General features: G+C 40.4%; 1 protein-coding gene across 3 annotated transcripts in view; it reads right to left on the reverse strand.

The window, feature by feature from the left end:
• Positions 1-26,195, reverse strand: part of LOC139753338 (MTOR-associated protein MEAK7-like) — a 342,712-nt gene that overhangs the window by 45,246 nt on the left and 271,271 nt on the right. For all 3 annotated transcript variants that reach the window (XM_071669692.1, XM_071669691.1, XM_071669693.1), the window contains exon 9: positions 18,277-18,456. In XM_071669692.1, the coding sequence (XP_071525793.1) occupies positions 18,277-18,456 (180 nt within the window). The remainder of the gene's footprint in view (positions 1-18,276; positions 18,457-26,195) is intronic.

Below are 26,195 nucleotides of genomic sequence, written 5' to 3' on the forward strand. Positions count from 1 at the left end.
AATCCATTTGCTTTTCTAAGTATTTCTCACATACATTCTTCAAAGCAAACACCTGATCCACACATCCTCTACCACTTCTGAAACCACACTGCTCTTCCCCAATCTGATGCTCTTTACATGCCTTCACCCTCTCAATCAATACCCTCCCATATAATTTACCAGGAATATATATATATATATATATATATATATATATATATATATATATATATATATATATATATATATATATATATATAAGGCGACTAAAGGGGACGGGAGCAGGGGGCTAGAAACCTCCCCCCACCCTCCTTGTATTTCAACTTCCTAAAACGGGAAACAGAAAAAGGAGTCATGCAGAGAGTGCTCATCCTCCTCGAAGGCTCAGATTGGAGTGTCTAAATGTGTGTGGATGTAACCAAGATGTGAAAAAAGGAGAGACAGGTAGTATGTTTGAGGAAAAGAACTTGGATGTTGAGGCTCTGAGTGAAACGGAGCTCAAGGGTAAAGGGAAAGAGTGGTTTGGGATTGATTTGGGAGTGTAAAGTTAGGGGTTCGTCAGAGGACAAGAGCAAAGGAAAGAGTAGCACTATTCCTGAAACAGGAGTTGTGGGAGTATGTGATAGAGTGTAAGGAAGTAAACTCTAGATTGATATGGGTAAAACTGAAAGTGGATGGAGAGATGGGTGATTATCGGTGCCTATGTATCTTGGCATGAGAATAAAGATCATGAGAGGCAAGTGTTTTGGGAGCAGCTGAGTGAGTGTGTTAGCAGTTTTGATGCACGAGACCAGGTTATAGTGATGGGTGATTTGAATGCGAAGGTGAGTCGGGTTATAGTGATGGGTGATTTGAATGCGAAAGTGAGTAATGTGACAGTTGAGTTGATAAATGGTATACATGGGGTGTTCAGTGCCGTAAATGGAAATGGTGAAGAGCTTGTGGATCTGTGTGTTGAAAAAGGACTGGTGACTGGGAATACTTACATCAAAAAGAGAGATATACATAAGTATACGCATGTAAATATGAGAGATGGCCAGACAGCGATATTGGATTACGTGTTAATTGATAGACGTGTGAAAGAGAGACTTCTAGATGATAATCTTGTGGAGGTGAAAATTTGTCGAGGTTTTCAGAAAAGAAGAGAAAATGTTAGTGTAAAGAGAGCGGTGAGAGTAAGTGAGCTTGGGAAGGAGACTTGTGTGAGGAAATACCCGAGAGTGCAGAATGGAAAATGGTGTGAGTAAAGGACGTAAGGGGACTGGGGGAGGAATGGGATGTATTGAGGGAAGCAGTGATTGCTTGCGCAAAAGATCCTTGTGGCATGAGAAACGTGGGAGGTGAGCAGATTAGAAAGGATAGTGACTGGTGGGAGGAAGTAAGATTATTGATGAAAGAGAAGAGAGAGGCATATGGAGAAGTCATATAATAGAGTTGATAGAGATGCTCTGTGACAGGTATTAAGACAATTTCTATGGGAACCAAGTGGCTCAAAGCAGTAAAAAGGTATATCGAGGATGTAAAGAATGTGTACGAGTGGAAAGAGAGGAAAGTGATCGGTTCCTAGTGAATATTTGTTTGCGGCAGGGGTGTGTGATGTCTCTATGGTTGTTTAATTTGTTTATGGACTGGGATGTTAGGGAGGCGAATGAAAGAGTTTTGCAGAAAGGGGCAAGCATGCAGTCTGTTGTGGATGTGAGGGCTTGGGAAGTGAGTCAGCGGTTGTTCGCTGATGATACATCGCTGGTGGCTGATTCGGGTGAAAAACTGCAGAAGCTGGTGACTGAGTTTGGTAAAGTGAGTGAATAAAGAAAGCTGATAGTAAATGTGAATAAGAGCAAGGCTATTAAGTACAATAGGGTTGAGGTACAAATCAACTGGGAGGTAAGTCTGAATGGAAAAAACTGGAAGAAGTGAAGTGTTTTAGATATCTGGGAGTGGATTTACAACGGATGGAACCACGGAAGCGGATGTGAGCCACAGGGTGGAGGAGGGGGCGAACGTTCTGGGAGCGTTAAAAAATGTGTGGCAGGTGAGAACATTATCTCGGAAAGCAAAAATATGTATGTTTGAAGGAATAGTGGTTCCAACAACGTTATATGGTTGTGAGACGTGGGCTATAGATAGGGTTGTGCGGAGGAAGGCGTATGTGTTTTAAAATAGATGTTTGAGAACAATATATGGTGTGAGATGGTTTGATCGAGTAAGTATTGAAAGGGTAAGATAAATGTGTGGTTGAGAGAGCAGAAGAGGGTGTATTGAAATGGTTTGGTCACATGGAGAGAATGAGTGAGGAAAGATTGACAGAAGATATATGTATCATAGGTGGAGGGAACGAGGAGAAATAGGAGACCAGATTGGAGGTTGAAGGATGGAGTGAAAAAGATTCTGAGCGATAGAGGCCTGAACATGCAGGAGGGTGAAAGGCGTGCAAAGAATAGAGTGAATTGGAACGATGTGGTATGCAGAGGTCGACGTGCTGTCAATGGATTGAACCAGGGTATGTGAAGTGTCTGGGATAAATCATGGAATTTTTGTGGGGCCTAGATGTGGAAAGGGCGTTGTGGTGTCGTTGTATTATACATGAAAGCTAGAGACTGAGTGTCAACGAATGTGGCCTTTGTTGTGTTTTCCTAGCGCTACGTCGCGCACATGCGGGGGGAGGGGGTTGTCATTTCATGTGTGGCGGGATGGCGACGAGAATGGCAGAGGGCAGCAAGTATGAATAGGTACATGTGTATATATGATTTTGTCTGTGCATGTATATGCATATATACATTGAAATGTACAGGTATGTATATGTGCGTGTGTCGGCATGTATGTATATACATGTGTATGTGGGTGGGTTAGGTCATTCTATTGTCTGTTCCCTTGCGCTACTTCGCTAACGCGGGAGACAGCGACAAGGTGTAATAAAAAAAATAATATATATATATATATATATATATATATATATATATATATATATATATATATATATATATATATATATATATATATATCTTTTCTTTTAAACTATTCGCCATTTCCCGCGTTAGCGAGGTAGCGTTAAGAACAGAGGACTGGGCCTTTTTTGGAATATTCTCACCTGGCCCCCTCTGTTCCTTCTTTTGGAAAAAAAAAAAAAAAAAACCGAGAGGTGAGGATTTCCAGCCCCCGCTCCCTCCCCTTTTAGTCGCCTTCTACGACACGCAGGGAATACGTGGGAAGTATTCTTAATCCCCTATCCCCAGGGATATATATATATATATATATATATATATATATATATATATATATATATATATATATATATATATATATATACATATATATATATACATATATATATATATATATATATATATATATATATATATATATATATATATATCATTTATATATTTATTCATTAGACTTTGTCGCTGTCTCCCGCGTCAGCGAAGTAGCGCAAGGAAACAGAGGAATGAATGGCCCAACCCACCCACATACACATGTATATACATACACGTCCACACACATCATATATACATACCTATACATCTCAACGTATATATATATATATATATATATATATGAAAAAAAAATATGTATATATATATATATATATATATATATATACGTGAACGTGGCCTTTCTTTATCTGTTCCTGGCGATACCTTGCTAACATGGGAAATGGCAAACAAGTATGAAAAATATCTGTATCTGTATATATATATATATATATATATATATATATATATATATATATATATATATATATATATATATATATATATATCTATCCCTGGGGATAGGGGAGAAAGAATACTTCCCACGTATTCCCTGCGTGTCGTAGAAGGCGACTAAAAGGGAAGGGAGCGGGGGGCTGGAAATCCTCCCCTCTCGTTTTTTTTTTTTTTTTTTTTTTTTTTTTTTTTTTTTTTTTTTTTCCAAAAGAAGGAACAGAGAAGAGGTCCAGGTGAGGATATTCCCTCAAAGGCCCAGTCCTCTGTTCTTAACGCTACCTCGCTATCGCGGGAAATAGCGAATAGTATGAAAAAAAAAAAAAAAAAAAAAAAATATATATATATATATATATATATATATATATATATATATATCTTTTTTCTTTTTTTTCTTTTAAACTATTTGCCATTTCCCGCATTAGCGAGGTAGCGTTAAGAACAGAGGACTGGGCCTTTTTTGGAATATCCTCACCTGGCCCCCTCTGTTCCTTCTTTTGGAAAAAAAAAATATATATATACAGAGATATACATATATGTAGATAGACATAATTCATACTGTCTGCCCTTATTCATCCCGTCGCCACCCCGCCACACATGAAATGACAACACCCTCCCCCAGCATGTGCGCGAGGTAGCGCTAGGAAAAGACAACAAAGGCCACATTCGTTCACACTCAGTCTCTAGCTGTCGTGTAGAATGCACCGAAACCACAGCTTCCTTTCCACATCCAAGCCCCACAAAGCTTTCCATGGTTTGCCCAAGACGCCTCAATCCATTGACAGTACGTCGACCCATGTGACCAAACCATTTCAAAACACCCTCTTCTGCTCTCTCAAACACACTCTTTTCATTACCACACATCTCTTTTACCCTTTCATTACTTACTCGATCAGACCACCTCACACCACATATTGTCCTTAAACATCTCATTTCCAGCACATCCACCCTCCTCCGCACAACTCTACAGCTCACGCCTTGTAACCATATAACATTGTTGGAACCACTATTCCTTCAAATATACCCATTTTTGCTTTTCAAGATAACGTTCTCGACATCCACATATTTTTCAACGCTCACAGAACTTTCACCCCATCCCCCACTGTATGATTCACTTCCGCTTCCATGGTTCCATCCGATGCCAAATCCATTACTAGATGTCTAAAACACTTCACATCCTCCAGTTTTTCTCCATTCAAACTTACCTCCCAATTGACTTGTCCCTCAACCTTACAGTACCTAATAACCTTGCTCTTATTCACATTTACTCTCAGCTTTCTTCTTTCTCTCAGTCATCAGCTTCAGCAGTTTCTCACTCGAATCAGCCACCAGTGCTGTGTCATCAGCGAACAACAACTGACTCACTTCCCAAGCTCTCTCATCCACAACAGACTGCATACTTGCCCCTCTGTCCAAAACTCTTGCATTCACCTCTCTAACAACCCCATCCATTAACAAATTAAACAACCATGGAGACATCACACACCGCTGCCGCAAAACAACATTCACTGAGAACCAATCACTTTCCTCTCTTCCTACACGTAAACATGCCTTACAACCTCGATCAAAACTTTTCCCTGCTTCTAACAACTTACCTCCCACACCATATATTCTTAATAACTTCCACAGAGCATCTCTATCAACTCTATCATATGCCTTCTCTAGATCCATAAATGCTACATACATATCCATTTCCTTTTCTAAGTATTTCTCACATACATTTTTCAAAGCAAACTCCTGATCCACACATCCTTTACCACTTCTGAAACCACACTGCTCTTCCCTAATTTGATGCTCCGTACAAGCCTTCACCCTCTCAATCAATATCCTACCATATAATTTCCCAGGAATACTCAACAAACTTATACCTCTGTAATCTAAGTACTCACTCTTATCCCCTTTGCCTTTGTACAGTGGCACTAGGCAAGCATTCCGCCAATCCTCAGGCACCTCCCCATGAGTCATACATGCATTAAATAATCTTACTAACCAGTCAGTAATATAGTCACCCCCTTTTTTCATAAATTCCACTGCAATACCATCCAAACCCGCTGCCTTGCCGGCTTTCATCTTCCGCAAAGCTTCTACTACCTCTTCTCTGTTTACCAAATCATTTTATCTAACCCTCTCACTCTGCACACCACCTCGACCAAAACACCCTGTAACTGCCACTCTATCATCAAACACATTCAACAAACCTGCAAAATACTCAATCCATCTCCTTCTCACATCGCCACTACTTGTTATCACCTCCCCATTTGCCCCCTTCACTGATGTTCCCATTTGTTCCCTTGTCTTACGCACATTATTTACCTTCTTCCAAAACATCTTTTTATTCTCCCTAAAATCTAATGATACTCTCTCACCCCAAATCTCATTTGCCCTCTTTTTCACCTCTTGCACCATTCTCTTGATCTCCTGCCTCTTTCTTTTATAAATCCCCTATTCATTTCCATTATTTCCCTGCAAAAATCGTCCAAATGCCTCCCTCTTCTTCACTAATAATCTTACTTCTTCACCCTACCACTCATTGCCCTTTCTAATCTGCCCACCTCCCACGCTTCTCAAGCCACAAGCATCTTTTGCAAAAGCCATCACTGCTTCCCTAAATCCATCCCATTCCTCCCCCACTCCCCTTACGTCCTTTGTTCTCACCCTTTTCCATTCTTTACTCAGTCTCTCCTGGTAATTCCTCGCACAAATCTCCTTCCCAAGCTCACTTACTCTCACCACTCTTTTCACCCCAACATTCTCTCTTCTTTTCTGAAAACCTCTACAAATCTTCACCTTCGCCTGTACAAGATAATCATCAGACATCCCTCCAGTTGCACCTCTCAGCATATTAACATCCAAATGTCTCTCTCTCGCGCGCCTATCAATTAACACGTAATCCAATAACGCTCTCTGGCCATCTCTCGTACTTACATACGTATGTTTCTCTTTTTAAGCCAGGTATTCCCAATCACCTGTCCTTTTTCAGCACATAAATCTACAAGCTCTTCACCATTTCCATTTACAACACTGAACACCCCATATACACCAATTATTCCCTCAACTGCCACATTACTCACCTTTGCATACATTTTGCATGTATTCTAACTTTCTAGAAGGGGAAACAGAAGGAGTCACGCGGGGAGTGCTCATCCTCCTCGAAGGCTCAGATTGGGGTGTCTAAATGTGTGTGGATGTAACCAAGATGAGAAAAAAGGAGAGATAGGTAATATGTTTGAGGAAAGGAACGTGGAGGTTTTGGCTCTGAGTGAAACGAAGCTCAAGGGTAAAGGGGAAGAGTGGTTTGGGAATGTCTTGGGAGTAAAGTCAGGGGTTAGTGAGAGGACAAGAGCAAGGGAAGGAGTAGCACTACTATTGAAACAGGAGTTGTGGGAGTATGTGATAGAGTGTAAGAAAGTAAATTCTAGATTGATATGGGTAAAACTGAAAGTTGATGGAGAGAGATGGGTGATTATTGGTGCATATGCACCTGGGCATGAGAAGAAAGATCATGAGAAGCAAGTGTTTTGGGAGCAACTGAATGAGTGTGTTAGTGGTTTTGATGCACAAGACCGGGTTATAGTGATGGGTGATTTGAATGCAAAGGTGAGTAATGTGGCAGTTGAGGGAATAATTGGTGTACATGGGGTGTTCAGTGTTGTAAATGGAAATGGTGAAGAACTTGTAGATTTATGTGCTGAAAAAGGACTGGTTATTGGGAATACCTGGTTTAAAAAGGGAGATATACATAAGTATACGTATGTAAGTAGGAGAGATGGCCAGAGAGCGTTATTGGATTGCGTGTTAATTGATAGGCGTGCGAAAGAGAGACTTTTGAATGTTAATGTGCTGAGAGGTGCAACTGGAGGGATGTCTGAAGGTGAGGATTTGTAGGGGTTTTCAGAAAAGAAGAGAGAATGTTGGGGTGAAGAGAGTGATGAGAGTAAGTGAGCTTGGGAAGGAGACTTGTGTCAGGAAATATCAGGAGAGACTGAGTACAGAATGGAAAAAGGTGGGAACAAAGGAGGTAAAGGGAGTGGGGGAGGAATGGGATGTATTTAGGGAAGCAGTGATGGCTTGCGCAAAAGATGCTTGTGGCATGAGAAGCGTGGGAGGTGGGTTGATTAGAAAGGGTAGTGAGTGGTGGGATGAAGAAGTACGATTATTAGTGAAAGAGAAGAGAGAGGCATTTGGACGATTTTGCAGGGAAAAAATGCAAATGTGTGGGAGATGTATAAAAGAAAGAGGCAGGAGGTCAAGAGAAAGGTGCAAGAGGTGAAAAAGAGGGCAAATGAGAGATGGGGTGAGAGAGTATCATTAAATTTTAGGGAGAATAAAAAGATGTTCTAGAAGGAGGTAAATGATTTGGTAAACAGAGAAGAGGTAGTAAAAGCTTTACGGAAGATGAAAGCCGCCAAGGGAGCAGGGTTGGATGGTATTGCAGTGGAATTTATTAAAAAAGGGGGTGACTGTATTATTGACTGGTTGGTAAGGTTATTTAATGTATGTATGATTCATGGTGAGGTGCCTGAGGATTGGCGAAATGCTTGCATAGTGCCATTGTACAAAGGCAAAGGGGATAAGAGTGAGTGCTCAAATTACAGAGGTATAAGTTTGTTGAATATTCCTGGTAAATTATATAGGAGGGTGTTGATTGAGAGGGTGAAGGCATGTACAGAGCATCAGATTGGGGAAGAGCAGTGTGGTTTCAGAAGTGGTAGAGGATGTGTGGATCAGGTGTTTGCTTTGAATAATGTATGTGAGAAATACTTAGAAAAGCAAATGGATTTGTATGTAGCATTTATGAATCTGGAGAAGGCAGATGCTCTTTGGAAGGTATTAAGAATATATGGTGTGGGAGGCAAGTTGTTAGAAGCAGTGAAAAGTTTTTATCGATGTAAGGCATGTGTACGTGTAGGAAGAGAGGAAAGTGATTGGTTCTCAGTGAATGTAGGTTTGCGGCAGGGGTGTGTGATGTCTCCATGGTTGTTTAATTTGTTTATGGATGGGGTTGTTAGGGAGGTAAATGCAAGAGTTTTGGAAAGAGGGGCAAGTATGAAGTCTGTTGGGGATGAGAGAGCTTGGGAAGTGAGTCAGTTGTTGTTCGCTGATGATACAGCGCTGGTAGCTGATTCATGTGAGAAACTGCAGAAGCTGGTGACTGAGTTTGGTAGTGTGTGTGAAAGAAGAAAGTTAAGAGTAAATGTGACACAGAGCAAGGTTATTAGGTACAGTAGGGTTGAGGGACAAGTCAATTGGGAGGTAAGTTTGAATGGAGAAAAACTGGAGGAAGTAAAGTGTTTTAGATATCTGGGAGTGGATCTGGCTGTCATGTATAATGCACCGAAACCACAGCTCTCTTTCCACATCCAGGCCAGACAAAACTTTCCATGGTTTACCCTAGACGCTTCACATGCTCTGGTTCAATCCATTGACAGCACGTCGATCCCGGTATACCACATCGTTCCAATTCACTCTATTCCTTGCACGCCTTTCACCCTCCTGCATGTTCAGGCCCCGACGACTCAAAATCTTTTTCATTCCATCTTTCCATATTCTATCTGGTCTCCCACTTCTCGTTCCCTCCACCTCTGACATATATATCCTGTTTGCCAATGTTTCCTCACTCATTCTCTCCATGTAACCAAACCATTTCAAAACACCCTCTTCTGCTCTCTGAACCACACTCTTTTTATGACCACACATCTCTCTTACCCTTTCATTACTTACTCGGTCAAACCAAATCACACCACATATTGTCCTCGAACATCTCATTTCCAGCACATCCACTCTCCTCCGCACAACTCTATCTCAGGCCCACGCCTCGCAACCATATAACAATGTTGGAAGCACTGTTCCTTCAAACATACCCATTTTTGCTCTCCAAATTAACGTTGTCGACTTCCACACATTTTTCAACGCTCCCAGAACTTTCGCCCCCCTCTCCCACCCTATGATTCACGTCCGCTTCTATGGTTCCATCAGCTGCCAAATCCACTCCCGGATAGCTAAAACACTTCACTTCCTCCACTTTTTCTCCATTCAAATTTACCTCCCAACTGACTTGTCCCTCAACCCTATTGTACCTAATAAACTTGCTCTTATTCATATTTACTCTTAGCTATAGATACAGTTGTGCGGAGGAGGGTGGATGTTCTGGAAATGAGATGTTTGAGGACAATATGTAGTGTGAGGTGGTTTGATCGAGTAACTAATGAAAGGGTAAGAGAGATGTGTGGTAATGAAAAGAGTGTAGTCGAGAGAGCAGAAGAGGGTGTTGGTGTTTTGAAGTAGTTTGGTCAAATGGAGAGAATGAGTGAGGAAAGATTGACAAAGAGGATATATGTGTCAGTGGTGGAGGGAACGAGAAGTGGGAGACCAAATTGGAGGTGGAAAGATAGAGTGAAAAAGATTTTGTGTGATCCGGGACTGAACATGCAGGAGGGTGAAAGGCGAGCAAGGAATAGAGTGAATTGGAACGATGTGGTATACCGGGGTCGACGTGCTGTCAGTGGATTGAACCAGGGCATGTGAAGCATCTGGGGTAAAACAGGGAAAGTTTTGTGGGGCCTGGATGTGGAAAGGGAGCTGTGGTTTCGGTGCATTACACATGACAGCTAGAGACTGAGTGTGAAGAAATGTGGCCTTCGTTGTCTTTTCCTAGCGCTACCTCGCGCACATGCGAGGGGAGAGGGTTGTCATTTCATGTGTGGCGGGGTGGCGACGGAAATTAATAAGGGCAGACAGTATGAATTATGTACATGTGTATATTTGTATATGTCTGTGTGTGTATATATATGTGTACGTTGAGATGTATAGGTATGAATATGAGAGGATTTTGACGTGTATGTATATACATGTGTATGTGGGTGGGTTGGGCCATTCTCAACGTATATATACATATGCATACAGACATGTACATATATACACATGTAGATATTCATACTTGCTGACTTCATCCATTCTCATTGCCACCCCGCCACACATGAAATGGCAACTGCTCCTTCTCCTCCTCCCCCCCCTCCCTCTCCCCCCGCATGTGCGCGAGGTAGCGCTAGAAAAGGCAACGAAGGCCACATTTCTTCACACTCAGTCTCTAGCTGTCATGTGTAATGCACCGAAACCACAGCTCCCTTTCCACATCTAGTCCTCACAAAACTTTCCAAGGTTTATCCAGACGCTTCACATGCCATAGTTCAATCTATTGACAGCACATCGACCCTGGTATACCACATCGTCCCAATTCACTCTATTCCTACCACGCCTTTCACCCTCCTGCATGTTCAGGCCCTGATCGCTCAAAATCTTTTTCACTCCATCATTCCACCTGCAATTTGGACTCTCACTTCTCCTCGTTCCCTCCACCTCTGACACATATTTCCTTTTCGTCAATCTTTCCTCACTCACTCTCTTCATGTGACCAAACCATTTCAATGCACCCTCTTCGGCCATCTCAACCACACTCATTTCATTGCCAAACATTTCTCTTATCCTTTCATTACTTACTCGATCAAACCATCTCACTCCACATATTGTCCTCATACATCTCATTTCCAACACATCTACCCTCCTCCGCACAACCCTATCTATAGCCCACGCCTCGCAACCTTATAACATCAATGAAACCACTATTCCTTCAAACAAACTCATTTTTGCTTTCCGAGATAACGTTCTCGACTTCCACACATTCTTCATCGCTCCCAGAACGTTTGCCCTCTCCCTCACCCTGTGAATGACCTCTGGTTCCATGGTTCTACCCATTGCTAAATCCACTCCCAGATATCTAAAATACTTCACTTCCTCCAGTTTTTCTCCATCTATACTTACCTCCCAATTGAGTTGTCCCTCAACCCTACTGAACCTAATAACTTTGCTCTTTTTCACATTTACTCTCAGCTTTCATCTTTCACACACTTTACCAAACTCAGTCACCAGCTTGTGCAGTTTCTCACTGGAATCAGCTACCAGCGTTGTATCATTAGCGAACAGCAACTGACTCACTTCCAAAGCCCTCTCATCCACAACAGACTGCAAACTTGCCCCTCTCTCCAAAACTCTTCCATTTACCTCCCTAACAACCCCATCCATAAACAAATTAAACAACCATTGAGACATCACGCACCCGTATCGCAAATGGATATTCACTGGGAACCAATCACTTTCTTGCCTTCCTACTTGTACACATGCCTTACATCCTCGATAATACTGTTCACTGCTTCTAGCAACTTACCTCCCACACCATATACTCTAAATAACTTCCAAAGAGCATCTCTATCAACTCTATTATATGCCTTCTCTAGATCCATAAATGCTACATACATATCCATTTGTTTTCTTGGGTATTTCTCGCATACATTCTTCAAAGCAAACACCTGATCCACAAGTCCTCTACTACTTCTGAAACCACACTGCTCTTTCCCAATCTGATGCTCTGTACATGCCTTCACCCTCTCAATCAATACCCTCCCATATAATTTCCAGGAATACTCAACAAACGTATACCTCTGTAATTTGAACACTCACCTTTATCCCCTTTACCTTTGTATAATGGCACTATGCATGCATTCCGCCAATCCTCAGGCACTTCACCACGAGCCATACATACACTGAACATCCTCACCAACCACTAAACAACAAAGTCACTCCCTTTTTCAATAAATTCCACTGTAATAACATCCAAACCCGCCGCCTTGCTGGCTTTCATCTTCCGCATAGCTTTCATTACCTCTCCTCTATTTACCAAACCATTCTCCCTCTATCATGTATCACATTCAACAAACCTTCAAAATACTCACTCCATCTCACATCACCACTACTTGTTATTACCTACCCATTAGCCCCTTTCACCGATATTCCCATCTGTTCTCTGTCTTACGCACTTTTACCACCTTCTAAAACATCTTTATATTTTCCCTAAGATTTAACGATACTCTCTCACCCCATCTCTCACTTGCCCTCTTTTTCACCTCTTGCACCTTTCTCTTGACCTCCTGCCTCTTTCTTTTATACACCTCCCAGTCATTTTCACTATTTCCCTTCAAAAATCGTCCAAATGCCTCTCTCTTCTCTTTCACTAACAACCTTTATTCTTCATCCCACCTTTCACTACCTATTCTAATCTGTTCACCTCCCACCTTCCTCATGCTACAGGCATATTTTGCGCAAGCCATCACTGCTTCCCTACATACATACTATTCCTCCGCAACTCCCCTTCCGTCATTTGCTCTCACCTTTTTCCATTCTGCATTCAATCTCTCCTGGTCCTTCCTCATACGTCTCCATCCCCAGCTCACTTACTCTCTTCACCCCAACATTCTCTCTTCTGTTCTGAAAACCTCTACAAATCTTAACCTTCTCCATAAGATAATGATCAGACATCCCTCCAGTTGCCCCTCTCAGCACATTAACATCCTAAAGTCTTTCACATATACGCCTATCAATTAAAAAGTGATCCAATGACGCCTTCTGGCCAAATAAATATATATACATATATACATATGTATATATACATATATACATATATACTGTATTGTTGACTGGTTGGTAAGGTTATTTAATGTATGTATGACTCATGGTGAGGTGCCTGAGGATTGGCGGAATGCGTGCGTAGTGCCATTGTACAAAGGCAAAGGGGATAAGAGTGAGTGCTCAAATTACAGAGGTATAAGTTTGTTGAGTATTCCTGGTAAATTATATGGGAGGGTATTGATTGAGAGGGTGAAGGCATGTACAGAGCATCAGATTGGGGAAGAGCAGTGCGGTTTCAGAAGTGGTAGAGGATGTGTGGACCAGGTGTTTGCTTTGAAGAATGTATGTGAGAAATACTTAGAAAAGCAAATGGATTTGTATGTAGCATTTATGGATCTGGAGAAGGCATATGATAGAGTTGATAGAGATGCTCTGTGGAAGGTATTAAGAATATATGGTGTGGGAGGCAAGTTGTTAGAAGCAGTGAAAAGTTTTTATCGAGGATGTAAGGCATGTGTACGTGTAGGAAGAGAGGAAAGTGATTGGTTCTCAGTGAATGTAGGTTTGCGGCAGGGGTGTGTGATGTCTCCATGGTTGTTTAATTTGTTTATGGATGGGGTTGTAAGGGAGGTAAATGCAAGAGTCCTGGAAAGAGGGGCAAGTATGAAGTCTGTTGGGGATGAGAGAGCTTGGGAAGTGAGTCAGTTGTTGTTCGCTGATGATACAGCGCTGGTGGCTGATTCATGTGAGAAACTGCAGAAGCTGGTGACTGAGTTTGGTAAAGTGTGTGGAAGAAGAAAGTTGAGAGTAAATGTGAATAAGAGCAAGGTTATTAGGTACAGTAGGGGTGAGGGTCAAGTCAATTGGGAGGTGAGTTTGAATGGAGAAAAACTGGAGGAAGTGAAGTGTTTTAGATATCTGGGAGTGGATCTGTCAGCGGATGGAACCATGGAAGCGGAAGTGGATCATAGGGTGGGGGAGGGGGCGAAAATTTTGGGAGCCTTGAAAAATGTGTGGAAGTCGAGAACATTATCTCGGAAAGCAAAAATGGGTATGTTTGAGGGAATAGTGGTTCCAACAATGTTGTATGGTTGCGAGGCGTGGGCTATGGATAGAGATGTGCGCAGGAGGATGGATGTGCTGGAAATGAGATGTTTGAGGACAATGTGTGGTGTGAGGTGGTTTGATCGAGTAAGTAACGTAAGGGTAAGAGAGATGTGTGGAAATAAAAAGAGCGTGGTTGAGAGAGCAGAAGAGGGTGTTTTGAAATGGTTTGGGCACATGGAGAGAATGAGTGAGGAGAGATTGACCAAGAGGATATATGTGTCGGAGGTGGAGGGAACGAGGAGAAGAGGGAGACCAAATTGGAGGTGGAAAGATGGAGTGAAAAGGATTTTGTGTGATCGGGGCCTGAACATGCAGGAGGGTGAAAGGAGGGCAAGAAATAGAGTGAATTGGAGTCATGTGGTATACAGGGGTTGACGTGCTGTCAGTGGATTGAAGCAAGGCATGTGAAGCGTCTGGGGTAAACCATGGAAGGCTGTGTAGGTATGTATATTTGCGTGTGTGGACGTGTGTATGTACATGTGTATGGGGGGGGGGTTGGGCCATTTCTTTCGTCTGTTTCCTTGCGCTACCTCGCAAACGCGGGAGACAGCGACAAAGTATAAAAATATACATAAATACATACATATATATATGTATATATCTATTCTTTTTCTTTCTTTCATACTATTCGCCATTTCCCGCATTAGCGAGGTAGCATTAAGAACAGAGGACTGGGCTTTTGAGGGAATATCCTCACCTGGCCCCCTTCTCTGTTCCTTCTTATGGAAAATTAGAAAAAAAAAAGAGAGGGGAGGATTATATATATATATATATATATATATATATATATATATATATATATATATATATATATATATATATATACTATTTTATTCATTATTTCATTATACTTTGTCACTGTCTCCCGCGTTAGCAGGATAGCACAAAGAAAACAGACGAAAGAATGGCCAAACCCACCCACATACACATGTATATACATACACGCCCACACACGTACATATACATACCTATACATTTCAATGTATACATACATATACATGCACAGACCAAATTTATATATACACGTATATTTGCTGCCCTCGGCCATTTCCGTCGTCATCCCGCCACACATGAAATAGCACCCCCCTCCCCTCGCACGCGCGCGAGGTAGCGCTACGAAAAGACAACAAAGGCCATATTCGTTCACACTCAGTCTCTAGCTGTTGTGTGTAATGCATCGAAACCACAGCTCTCTTTCCACATCCAGGCCCCACAAACCTTTCCATGGTTTACCTCAGACACTTCACATGTCCTGGTTCAATGCATTGACAGCACGTCGACCCCGGTATACCACATCGTTCCAATTCACTGTATTCCCTGCACACCTTTCACCCTCCTGCATGTTCAGGCCCCGATCGCTCAAAATCTTTTTCACTCCACTCTTCCACCTCCAATTTGGTCTCCCACTTCTCGTTCCCTCCACCTCTGACACATATATCCTCTATGTCAATCTCTCCTCACTCATTCTCTCCATGTGACCAAACCATTTCAATACACCCTCTTATGCTCTCTTAACCACACTCTTTTTATTACCACACATCTCTCTTACCCTTTCATTACTTTCTCAATCAAACCATCTCACACCACATATCAACTTCAAACATATAATTTCCAGTACATTCACTCTCCTATGCAGTGTTACATACAGCCTATGACTCGCTTTCATATGATATTGTATGGAACCTTCGCCCCCTCCCCCACCGTATGACTCACTTCCACTTTCATGGTTCCAGCCGCTGCTAAGTCCAATCCCTTATATCTAAAACACTTCACTTTCTCCAGTTTTTCTCCATTCAAAATTACCTCCCAATTTACTTGTCCCTCAACCCTACTGAGCCTAATAAGCTTGCTGTTTTTCACATTTTCTCTCAACTTTCTTTTTTTACACACTTTACCAAACTCAGTCACCGACTTAAGTTTCTCGCTGCATTATCAGCAAACAACAACAAACTCACTTCTCTGATCCTCCACAGATTGCATACTTGCCGCTCTCTCGAAACTCTTGCATTTACCATCCTTACCAACCCATCCGTAAACAAACTGAACAACCATGTTGACATCATTCACCCTTGCTTCAGACCAACCTTCACTTGAACCATTCACTGTCCTCTCTCCCTACCCGTACACAAACCTTACGCTTTTCTCCATTCGAACGTAGCCCCTAAGAACCTTGCATTTCTTTATATTCAACAATTGACTGACTTCTCAGGCCCTCTCATCCACCACAGGCTGCATACTTGTCCCTCTTCAAGACTGTCCCTTACTGCCACATCCATAAACAAATCAAACAACCATACTGACATCAAACACCTCTGCCCCAGACCGGCATTCACTGGGACCCACTCGCTCTCCTCTCTTCTTACTCGTACATATGCCTTACACCCTTGATGAAAACTCACTGTTTCTAGCAAATTTCCTCCCACACCATATACTCATTGACACCTTCCACAAAGCATTTCTATCAACCCTATTTCATACTTACTCCAGATCCATAAATGCCACATACAAGCCCATCTGTTTCTCTACGTATTTGTCACATACATTCTTTAAAAGCAAACTCCTGATCCACACATCCTCTACCACTCCTGAAACCGCACTGCTCCAACCCCAGTCTGATGCTCTGTCCATGCATTCACCCTCTCGGTCCCTACCACATAACTCATCAGGAACACACAACAGTTTAAACATTCACCTTTTTCTCCAATGCATCTATGCAGTGGCCATATACATGCATTCACCAATCCTCAGGCTCCTTAACTTGAACCATACATACACTAAAAACTCTTAATAAACAATCAATAGCATAGTTGCCCCCTTTCTTTATAAAGTCAACTACAATGCCATTCACTCCAGCCACCTTGCCACACTTCATCTTACGTAAGGCTTTCACCACCTCTTCGCTCTTCACCATACCACTCTCCATGACTCTCACCTTCTTCAGCTCTCTCAAACTTACTCTTCCTATTTCCACACCTCGCTTTACAATATCATTACTTACTCGATCAAACCACCTCACACCACATACTGTCCTTAAACATTTCATTTCCAACACATTTACCCTCTTCTGTTAATTCTCTTTTATGACGCATGTCTCACAGCCATACAACATGGTTAGCACTATTATACCTTCAAGCATACCTAATTCACTCTCCCAGATGGTGACCTCTCCTTCCACTTATTCCTCAATGCTTTCAGAGCTTTTGCCACCTTACCCATCCCATGACTCAATTCTACTATCATGGTTCTATATACCGCCATGTCCACACACAAGTATCTAAAGCACTTCACTCAAGTTTTATCCATTCAAAAGTCACACCGTAACTAACCTCCACACTGCTACACCTGATAACCATATTCACGTTTACTCTTAACTTTCTTCTTTCACACACTCTCCCAAACTTAGACACCAATTTCTTAAGTCTTTCACTTGAATCTGTCAACAATGCTGTGTCATCAGCAAACAATAACTGACTCATTTTCCATGCCCCTTCATCCCGTACAGACTTCATAACTGTCTCTCTCTAAAAGACCTTCACATTTATCTCCCTAACAACCCAAAAATAAACTGATTAAAGAGCCACAGTGGCAGACCTACCTTCACCTTATATATAAATAAGGTGTTATTAGATTCCGCTTGGACGAGCTTACACTGGGAGTGGCTAGTCACATGTGGCAAGACTAATATCGTCAATAGAGTAAGTACCGTCTCCAAGCAACTTCTTATTCCATCTACTACTGTTTGTTGGGCAGCCTTGATGTTACACATTCCCAATACAAAATTAAAAATGGTCCTTAGATTTTACTGTTAAACTATGCACGAGAGAGAGAGAGAGAGAGAGAGAGAGAGAGAGAGAGAGAGAGAGAGAGAGAGAGAGAGAGAGAGAGAGAGAGACTGTGAAACATCTCATTAAATTCACGATAATCTTCATATGGCTTCCGTTACCCAACAGATTATATGAAGAAATATCTATGTGAAAAATGACAGTGTTTACTAATCCTCCATATCAAGCATAATTTTGTTCTATACCTCTTCATCTGAGTCCTTTTCCTCTGCTCCTAGTGCCCAAACCTCTACTCCACATATTTCCAGCTCTTGGTGACGGGAAAGTTGAGGGCTGTGAAAAGTTGTGCATGTTGGGGCTACTAATCCTTTGCCAAAGTCGTAGTCAAGCCACAAGCCAAACAACTCCTCTCGACCTCCCATACCCTATGGAGGAATTATACATGATTATCTTGATAGAGCATCAGATGGATACATTATACATGATTATCTTGGTAGAGCATCAGATGGATACATTATACATGATTATCTTGATAAAGCATCAGATGGAAACATTATACATGATTATCTTGATAAAGCATCAGATATCTACATTATACATGATTATCTTGATAGAGCATCAGACGGATACATCATACATGATTATCTTGATAGAGCATGAGACAGTTTCATTAGACATGATTATCTTGACAGAGCATCAGACAGCTGCATTATATGTGATTATCTTGATAGAGAATAATGAAACCATCTGACAGCTACATTAAACAAGATTATCTTGACGGAGCATCAGACAGCCAGACAGCAACATTATACATGATTATCTTGATATAGCATCAGACAGCTATTTTATACATGATTATCTTGATAAAGAATAATCAAACAATCAGACAGCTATATTATACATGATTATCATGATAAAGCATCACAGAGCAACAACATACTTGATTATCTTGATAGAGCATTAGACATTATACATGATTATCTTGAGAGAGCATCAGACAGCTATATTATACATGGATATCTTAATGGAGCATCAGACGGCTACATTGTACATGATTATCTTGATAGAGCATCAGACAGTTACAATACACATGATTATCTAATAGAGCATTAGACAGCTATATTATACATGATTATCTTGATAAAGCATCAGACATCTACACTATACATGATAATCTTGATAGAGCATCAGACAGCTACATTATACATGATTATCTTGATAGATCATCAGACAGCTACACTATACATAATCATCTAGTAGAGCATCAGACAGCTACATTACACATGATTATCTAATAGAGTATCAGATAGCTAAATTATACATGATTACCTTGATAGAGCATCAGACGGCTACATTACACATGATTATCTTGATAGAGCATGACAGCTACATTATACATGATTATGTTGATAGAGCATCAGATAGCTCAATCATACATGATTATTTTGATAGCATCAGACGGCTACATTATACGTGATTATCTTAACAGAGCATGAGACAGCTACATTTTTATACATGATTATCTTAATAGAGCATCAGACAGGATACATTATACATGATTTTCTTGATAGAGCATAATTAAACCATCAAACAACTACATTATACATGATTATCTTGATAGGGCATCAGACAGGATACATTATACATGATTTTCTTGATAGAGCATAATTAAACCATCAAACAACTACATTATACATGATTATCTTGATAGGGCATCAGACAGGATACATTATACATGATTTTCTTGATAGAGCATAATTAAACCATCAAACAACTACATTATACATGACTATCTTGATGGGGCATCAGACAGCTACATTATACATGACTATCTTGATAGAGCATAATTAAATCATCATACAGCTACATTATACATGATTATCTTAATAGAGTATCAGACAGCTACATTATACATGATTATCTTGATACAGCATCAGACAGATGCATTGTACATTATCTAATAGAGCATCAGACGGCTTCATTATACATAATTATCTAGATAAATCACCAGACATCTACATTATACATGATTATCTAATAGAGCATCAGACAGCTACACTATACATGATTATCATGATAGAGCATCAGAAAGCTACACTATACATGATTATCATGATAGAGCATCAGAAAGCTACCTTACAAATTATTTTCTAATACAGCATCAGACAACTACATTGTATATGATTATCTTGATAGAGCATCAAATGGCTACATTGTACACAGATTATCTAATAGAACATCAGACAGCTACATTATACATGATTATCTTTATACAGCATCAGACAGCTATATTATACATGATTATCTTGATAGAGCATCAGACAGCTACATTATACATGATTATCTTGATAGAGCATAATTAAACAATCAGACAGCTACATTATATATGATTATCTTGATAAAGCATCAGACAGCTACATCATACATGATTATCTTGATAAAGCATCAGACAGCTACATTATATATGATTATCTTGATGAAGCATCAGACAGCTACATTATACATGATTATCTTGATAAAGCATCAGACAGCTACATTATACATGATTATCTTGATGAAGCATCAGACAGCTACATTATACATGATTATCTTTATACAGCATCCGAGGGCTACATTATATATGATTATGTCGATAGAGCATCAGACAGCTACATTATTCATGATTATCTTGATAGTGCATCAGAAGGCTACATTATACGTGGTTAACTTTATGAAGCATCAGACGGCTCCATCATATATGATTATATCAATAGGGCATCAGACAGCTACATTATTCATGATTATCTTGATAGTGCATCAGAAGGCTACATTATACGTGGTTAACTTTATGAAGCATCAGACGGCTCCATCATATATGATTATATCAATAGAGCATCAGACAGCTATATTATACATGAGTATATTAATAGAGCATCAGACAACTACATTATACATGATTTTCTTGATAGAGCATCAGAAAGTTACATTATACATGATTATCTCGATACAGCATCAGACAGCTACATTATATACGATTATCTTGAGGCTACATTATACATGATTATCTTGACAGAGCATCAAAACGCTATATTATACATGATTATACTGATAGAGCATCAGATGGCTACATTATACATGAGTATCTTGATATAGCATCAGACAGCTACATTATACATGATTATTTTGATAGAGCAACAGACAGCTACATTATACATGATTATCTTGATAGAGAATCAGACGTCTACATTATACATGATTATCTTGATAAGGCATAAGTAAACTATCAGACGACTACATAATGCATGATTATCTTGATAAATCATCAGAGAGCAACATTATACTGGATTATCTTGACACAGAATCAGACAGTTACATTATACATTATTATCTTGATAGAGCATAGTTAGGGCATCAGACAGGTATATTATACATGATAATCTTCATAGAGCATAATTTGAGAATCAGACAGGTATATTATTTCTGATTATCTTCATAGAGCATCAGACAGCTACATTATACATGATTATTTTCATAGAGCTACATGATACATGATTTTCTTGACAGAATATCAGACGGCACCATTATAAATGATTATCTTGATAGAGCATCAGACTGCTACATTACACATGATTATCTTGATAGGGCATCAGACAGCTATATCATACATGATTATCTTGATATACCATTAGACGGCTCCATTATACATGATTATCTTGATAGAGCAAGAGACAGCAAGATTATGCATGATTATCTTGATACAGAATCAGACAGCCACAATGTACATGATTATCTTGATAGAGCATAATTAAACCATCAGACAGCTACATTATACATTATTATCTTGATAGAGCATAGTCAGGGCATCAGACAGGTACATTATACATGATAATCTTCATAGAGCATCAGACAGTTGCATTATATATAACTACAAAATGAGGTTTCTTCACCCACATGATGATGATGGTTGAGCATGACTGCAATATGAAGTTTCCTTAACCACATGAAGGCTGAGCATTACTGCAACATGAATTTTCCTCACCCAAATGGTGATGATGGTTGAGCATGACTACAATATGAAGTTTCCTCACCCACATGATAATGATGGTTGAGCATAACTTCAATAAGAAATTTCCTCACCCACATGATAGTTTAGCATGACTACGACATGAAGTTTAATCACCCACATGATGGTTGAGCATGACAGCAATATGAAATTTCCTGGCCCACATAATGGCTGAACATGACTGCAATATGAGGTGTTCTCATCAACATGATGGTTGATCATGACTGCAATATGAAATTTCCTCAACCACATGATGATGACAGTTGAGCATGACAGCAATATGAAGTTTCCTCACCCATATGATGGTTGAGCATGAATACAATATGAAGTTTCCTCATCCATATAATGGTTTAGCATGACTGCAATATGAAGTTTCCTCACCCACATGATGATGATGGTTGAGCATGACTACAATATGAAGTTTCCTCACCAATATGATGATTGAGCACGAATACAATATAAAGTTCCATCATCCATACAATGGATGAGCATACCTACAATATGAAGTTTCCTCACCCACATGATGATGGTTGAGCTTGAATGCAATATGAAGTTTCCTCACCCACATGATGGTTCAGCATGACTGAAATATGAGTTTTATTCACCCACATGATGATGATGGTTGACCATGACTGCAATATGAAGTTTCATCACCCACATGACGATGATGGCTGAGCATGACTGCAATATGAAGTTTCCTCACCTACATAATGGTTTAGCATGACTGCAATATGAACTTTCCTCACCCACATGGTGATGATGGTTGAGAATGAATGCAATATGAAGTTTCCCCACGCACATGGTGATGATGGTTGAGAATGAATGCAATATGAAGTTTCCTCACCCACATGATGGTTGAGCATGACTGCAATATTAAATTTCCTCAACCACATAATGATGATGGTTGAGCATGACTGTAATATGAAGTTTCCTCACCCACATGATGGTTGAGCCTGACTGCAATATGAAGTTTCATCACCTACATGATGATGGTTGAGCATGACTGCAACAGGAAGTTTCCTCAACCACATGAAGGTCGAGCATGACTGCAATATGAAGTTTCCTCACCCACAATATGATAATGGGGAAGTATGACTGCAATATCAAGTATCCTTACCCACATGATGATGATGGCTGAGCATGACTACAATATGAAGTTTCCTCACCCACATGATAATGATGGTTGAGCATAACTTCAATATGAAATTTCCTCACCCACATGATGGTTGAGCATGACTACATGAAGTTTAATCACCCACATGATGGTTGAGCATGACTGCAATATGAAGTTTCCTGGCCCACATAATGGTCGAACATGACTGCAACATGAGGCGTTCTCATCAACATGATGGTTGATCATGACTATAATATGAAGTTTCTTCAACCACATGATGATGGTTGAGCATGACTGCAATATGAAGTTTCCTCACCCATATGATGGTTGAGCATGACTACAATATGAAGTTTCCTCATCCATATAATGGTTGAGCATGACTGCAATATGAAGTTTCCTCACCCATAAGATGGTTGAGCATGACTACAATATGAAGTTTCCTCACCCACATGATGATTGAGCATAAATACAATATAAAGTTCCGTCATCCATATGATGGTTGAGCATAACTGCAATATGAAGTTTCCCCAACCACATGATGATGATGGTTGAGCTTGAATGCAAAATGAAGGTTCCTCACCCACATGACGGTTGAGCATGACTGCAATATGAAGTTTCCACACCCATATGATAATGATGGTTGACCATGACTTCAATAGGAAATTTTCTCACCCACATGATGGTTGAGCATGACTACAATATGAAGTTTCCTCACCCTCGTGATGGGTGAGAATGCCTGCAACATGAAGTTTCCTCCCCCACATGATGGTTGAACATGACTGCAACATGAAGTGTCCTCATCCACATATTGGTTGATCATGACTGCAGTATGAAGTTTCCTCACCCACATGACAATGACGGTTGAGAATGACTGCCATATAAAGTTTCCTCACCCACATGTTGGTTGAGCATGACTGTAATATGAATTTTCCTCACACACATGATGGTGAGGGTTGAGCATGACTGAACTATTAAGTTTCCTCCTCCACATGATGGTTGAGCATGATTTCAATATGAAATTTCCTCACCAACATGATGATGGTGGAGCATGAATGTAATATGAAGGTTTCTCACTCACATGACGACAAGGGTTGATCATGACTGCAATAGTAAGTTTCCTCACCCACATGATGAACATGGTTGAGCAAGACTGCAACATGAAATTTCCTCACCTGTATGATGATGATGGTTAAGCATGACTGCAATAAGAGGTTTCCTCACTCACATGATGAACATGGTTGAGCAAGACTGCAATATGAAGTTTCGTATGGAGCATGACTGTAATACAAAGTTTCCTAACCCACATGATGGTTAATATGAATGCAATGTGAAGTTTCCTCACCAACATGATGGTTGAGCATGACTGCAAGATGAAGTTTCCTCACTCACATGATGGTTGAACATGACTACAATATGAAGTTATCTCACCCACATCATGATGATGGTTGAGCATGATTGCAATATGAAGTTTCTTCACCAATATGATGATGGTTGAGAATGACTGCAATGTAAAGTTTCCTCACCCACATGATAATGATGGTTGAGCATGACTGCAATATGAAGTTTCCGCACCCACATAATGAACATAGTTGAGCATGACTGCAATATGAAGTTTCCTCACCCACATGATGGTTGAGCATGACTGCAATACGAAGTTTCCTAACCCACATGATGGTTGAACATGACTGCAATGTAAAGTTTCCTCACCAACATGATGGTTGAGCATGACTGCAAGATGAAGTTTCCTCATCCACATGATGGTTGAACATGACTGCAATATGAAGTTTCCTCACCCACATGATGGTTCTGCATGACTGCAATATGAAGTTTTCTCACCCACATGATGTTTGAGCATGACTGCAATATGAAGTTTCCCCACCCACATGATGATAATGGCTGAGCATGACTGCAATATAAAGTGTCCTCACCCACATGATCATGATGGTTGAGCATGATTGCAATATGAAGTTTCCTCACCCACAAGATGAAGATGGTTGACAATGACAGCAATATGAAGTTTCCTCCCCCACATGATAGTTAAGCATAACTGCAATATTAAATTTCCTCAACCACATGATGATGATGGTTGAGAATGACTGCAATATGAAGTGTCTTCAACGACATGATGATGATGGTTGAGCATAAATGCAATACGAAGTTTCCTCACCCACAAGACGATGATGGTTGAGCATGACTGCAACATGAAGTTTCCTCACTCACATCATGATGGTTCAGCATGACTGCAATATGAGGTTTCCTCACAAACATGATGCTGATGGATGAAAATGACTGCAATATGAAACTTCCTTACTCACATTATGATGATGGTTGAGCATGACTGCAATATAAAGTTTCCTCACCCACATGATTACTGAGCATGAATACAATATGAAGTTTCCCCACCCACAGGATGGTTGACCATGACTGAATACGAGGTTTCCTCACCAAATGACGATGATGGTTTAGCACGACTGCAATATGAAGTTTCCTCAACCACATGATGATGGTTGATCATGACTGCACTATGAAGTTTCCTTCTCCATATGATGATGATGGTTGAGCTTGACTGCAATCTGAAGTTTCCTCTCTCACATGATGTTGATGGCTGAGCGCGACTGTAATATGAAGTTTCCTCACCCACATGATTATGATGGTTGAGCATGACTCCAATATGAATTTTCCTCGCCCACATGATAGTTGAACATGACTACAATATGAATTTTCCTCACCAACATGATGATGATGGTTGAGCAGGACTGCAATATGAAGTTTCCTCACCCACATGATGATGATGGTTGAGCATGACTGCAATATGAAGTTTCCTCACTCACATGATGGTTGAGCATGACTGCAATATGAAGTCTCCTCACCCACATGGTGATGATGGTTGAGCATGACGAATACGAGGTTTCCTCACCCACATAATGATGATGGTTGAGCATGACTGTAATATGAAGTTTCCTCACCCACATGATTATGATGGTTGAGCATGACTGCAATATGAAGTT

Source organism: Panulirus ornatus, chromosome 14 (genome assembly GCF_036320965.1).
Source record: "Panulirus ornatus isolate Po-2019 chromosome 14, ASM3632096v1, whole genome shotgun sequence".
NCBI classification, from domain to species: Eukaryota; Metazoa; Arthropoda; class Malacostraca; order Decapoda; family Palinuridae; genus Panulirus; species Panulirus ornatus.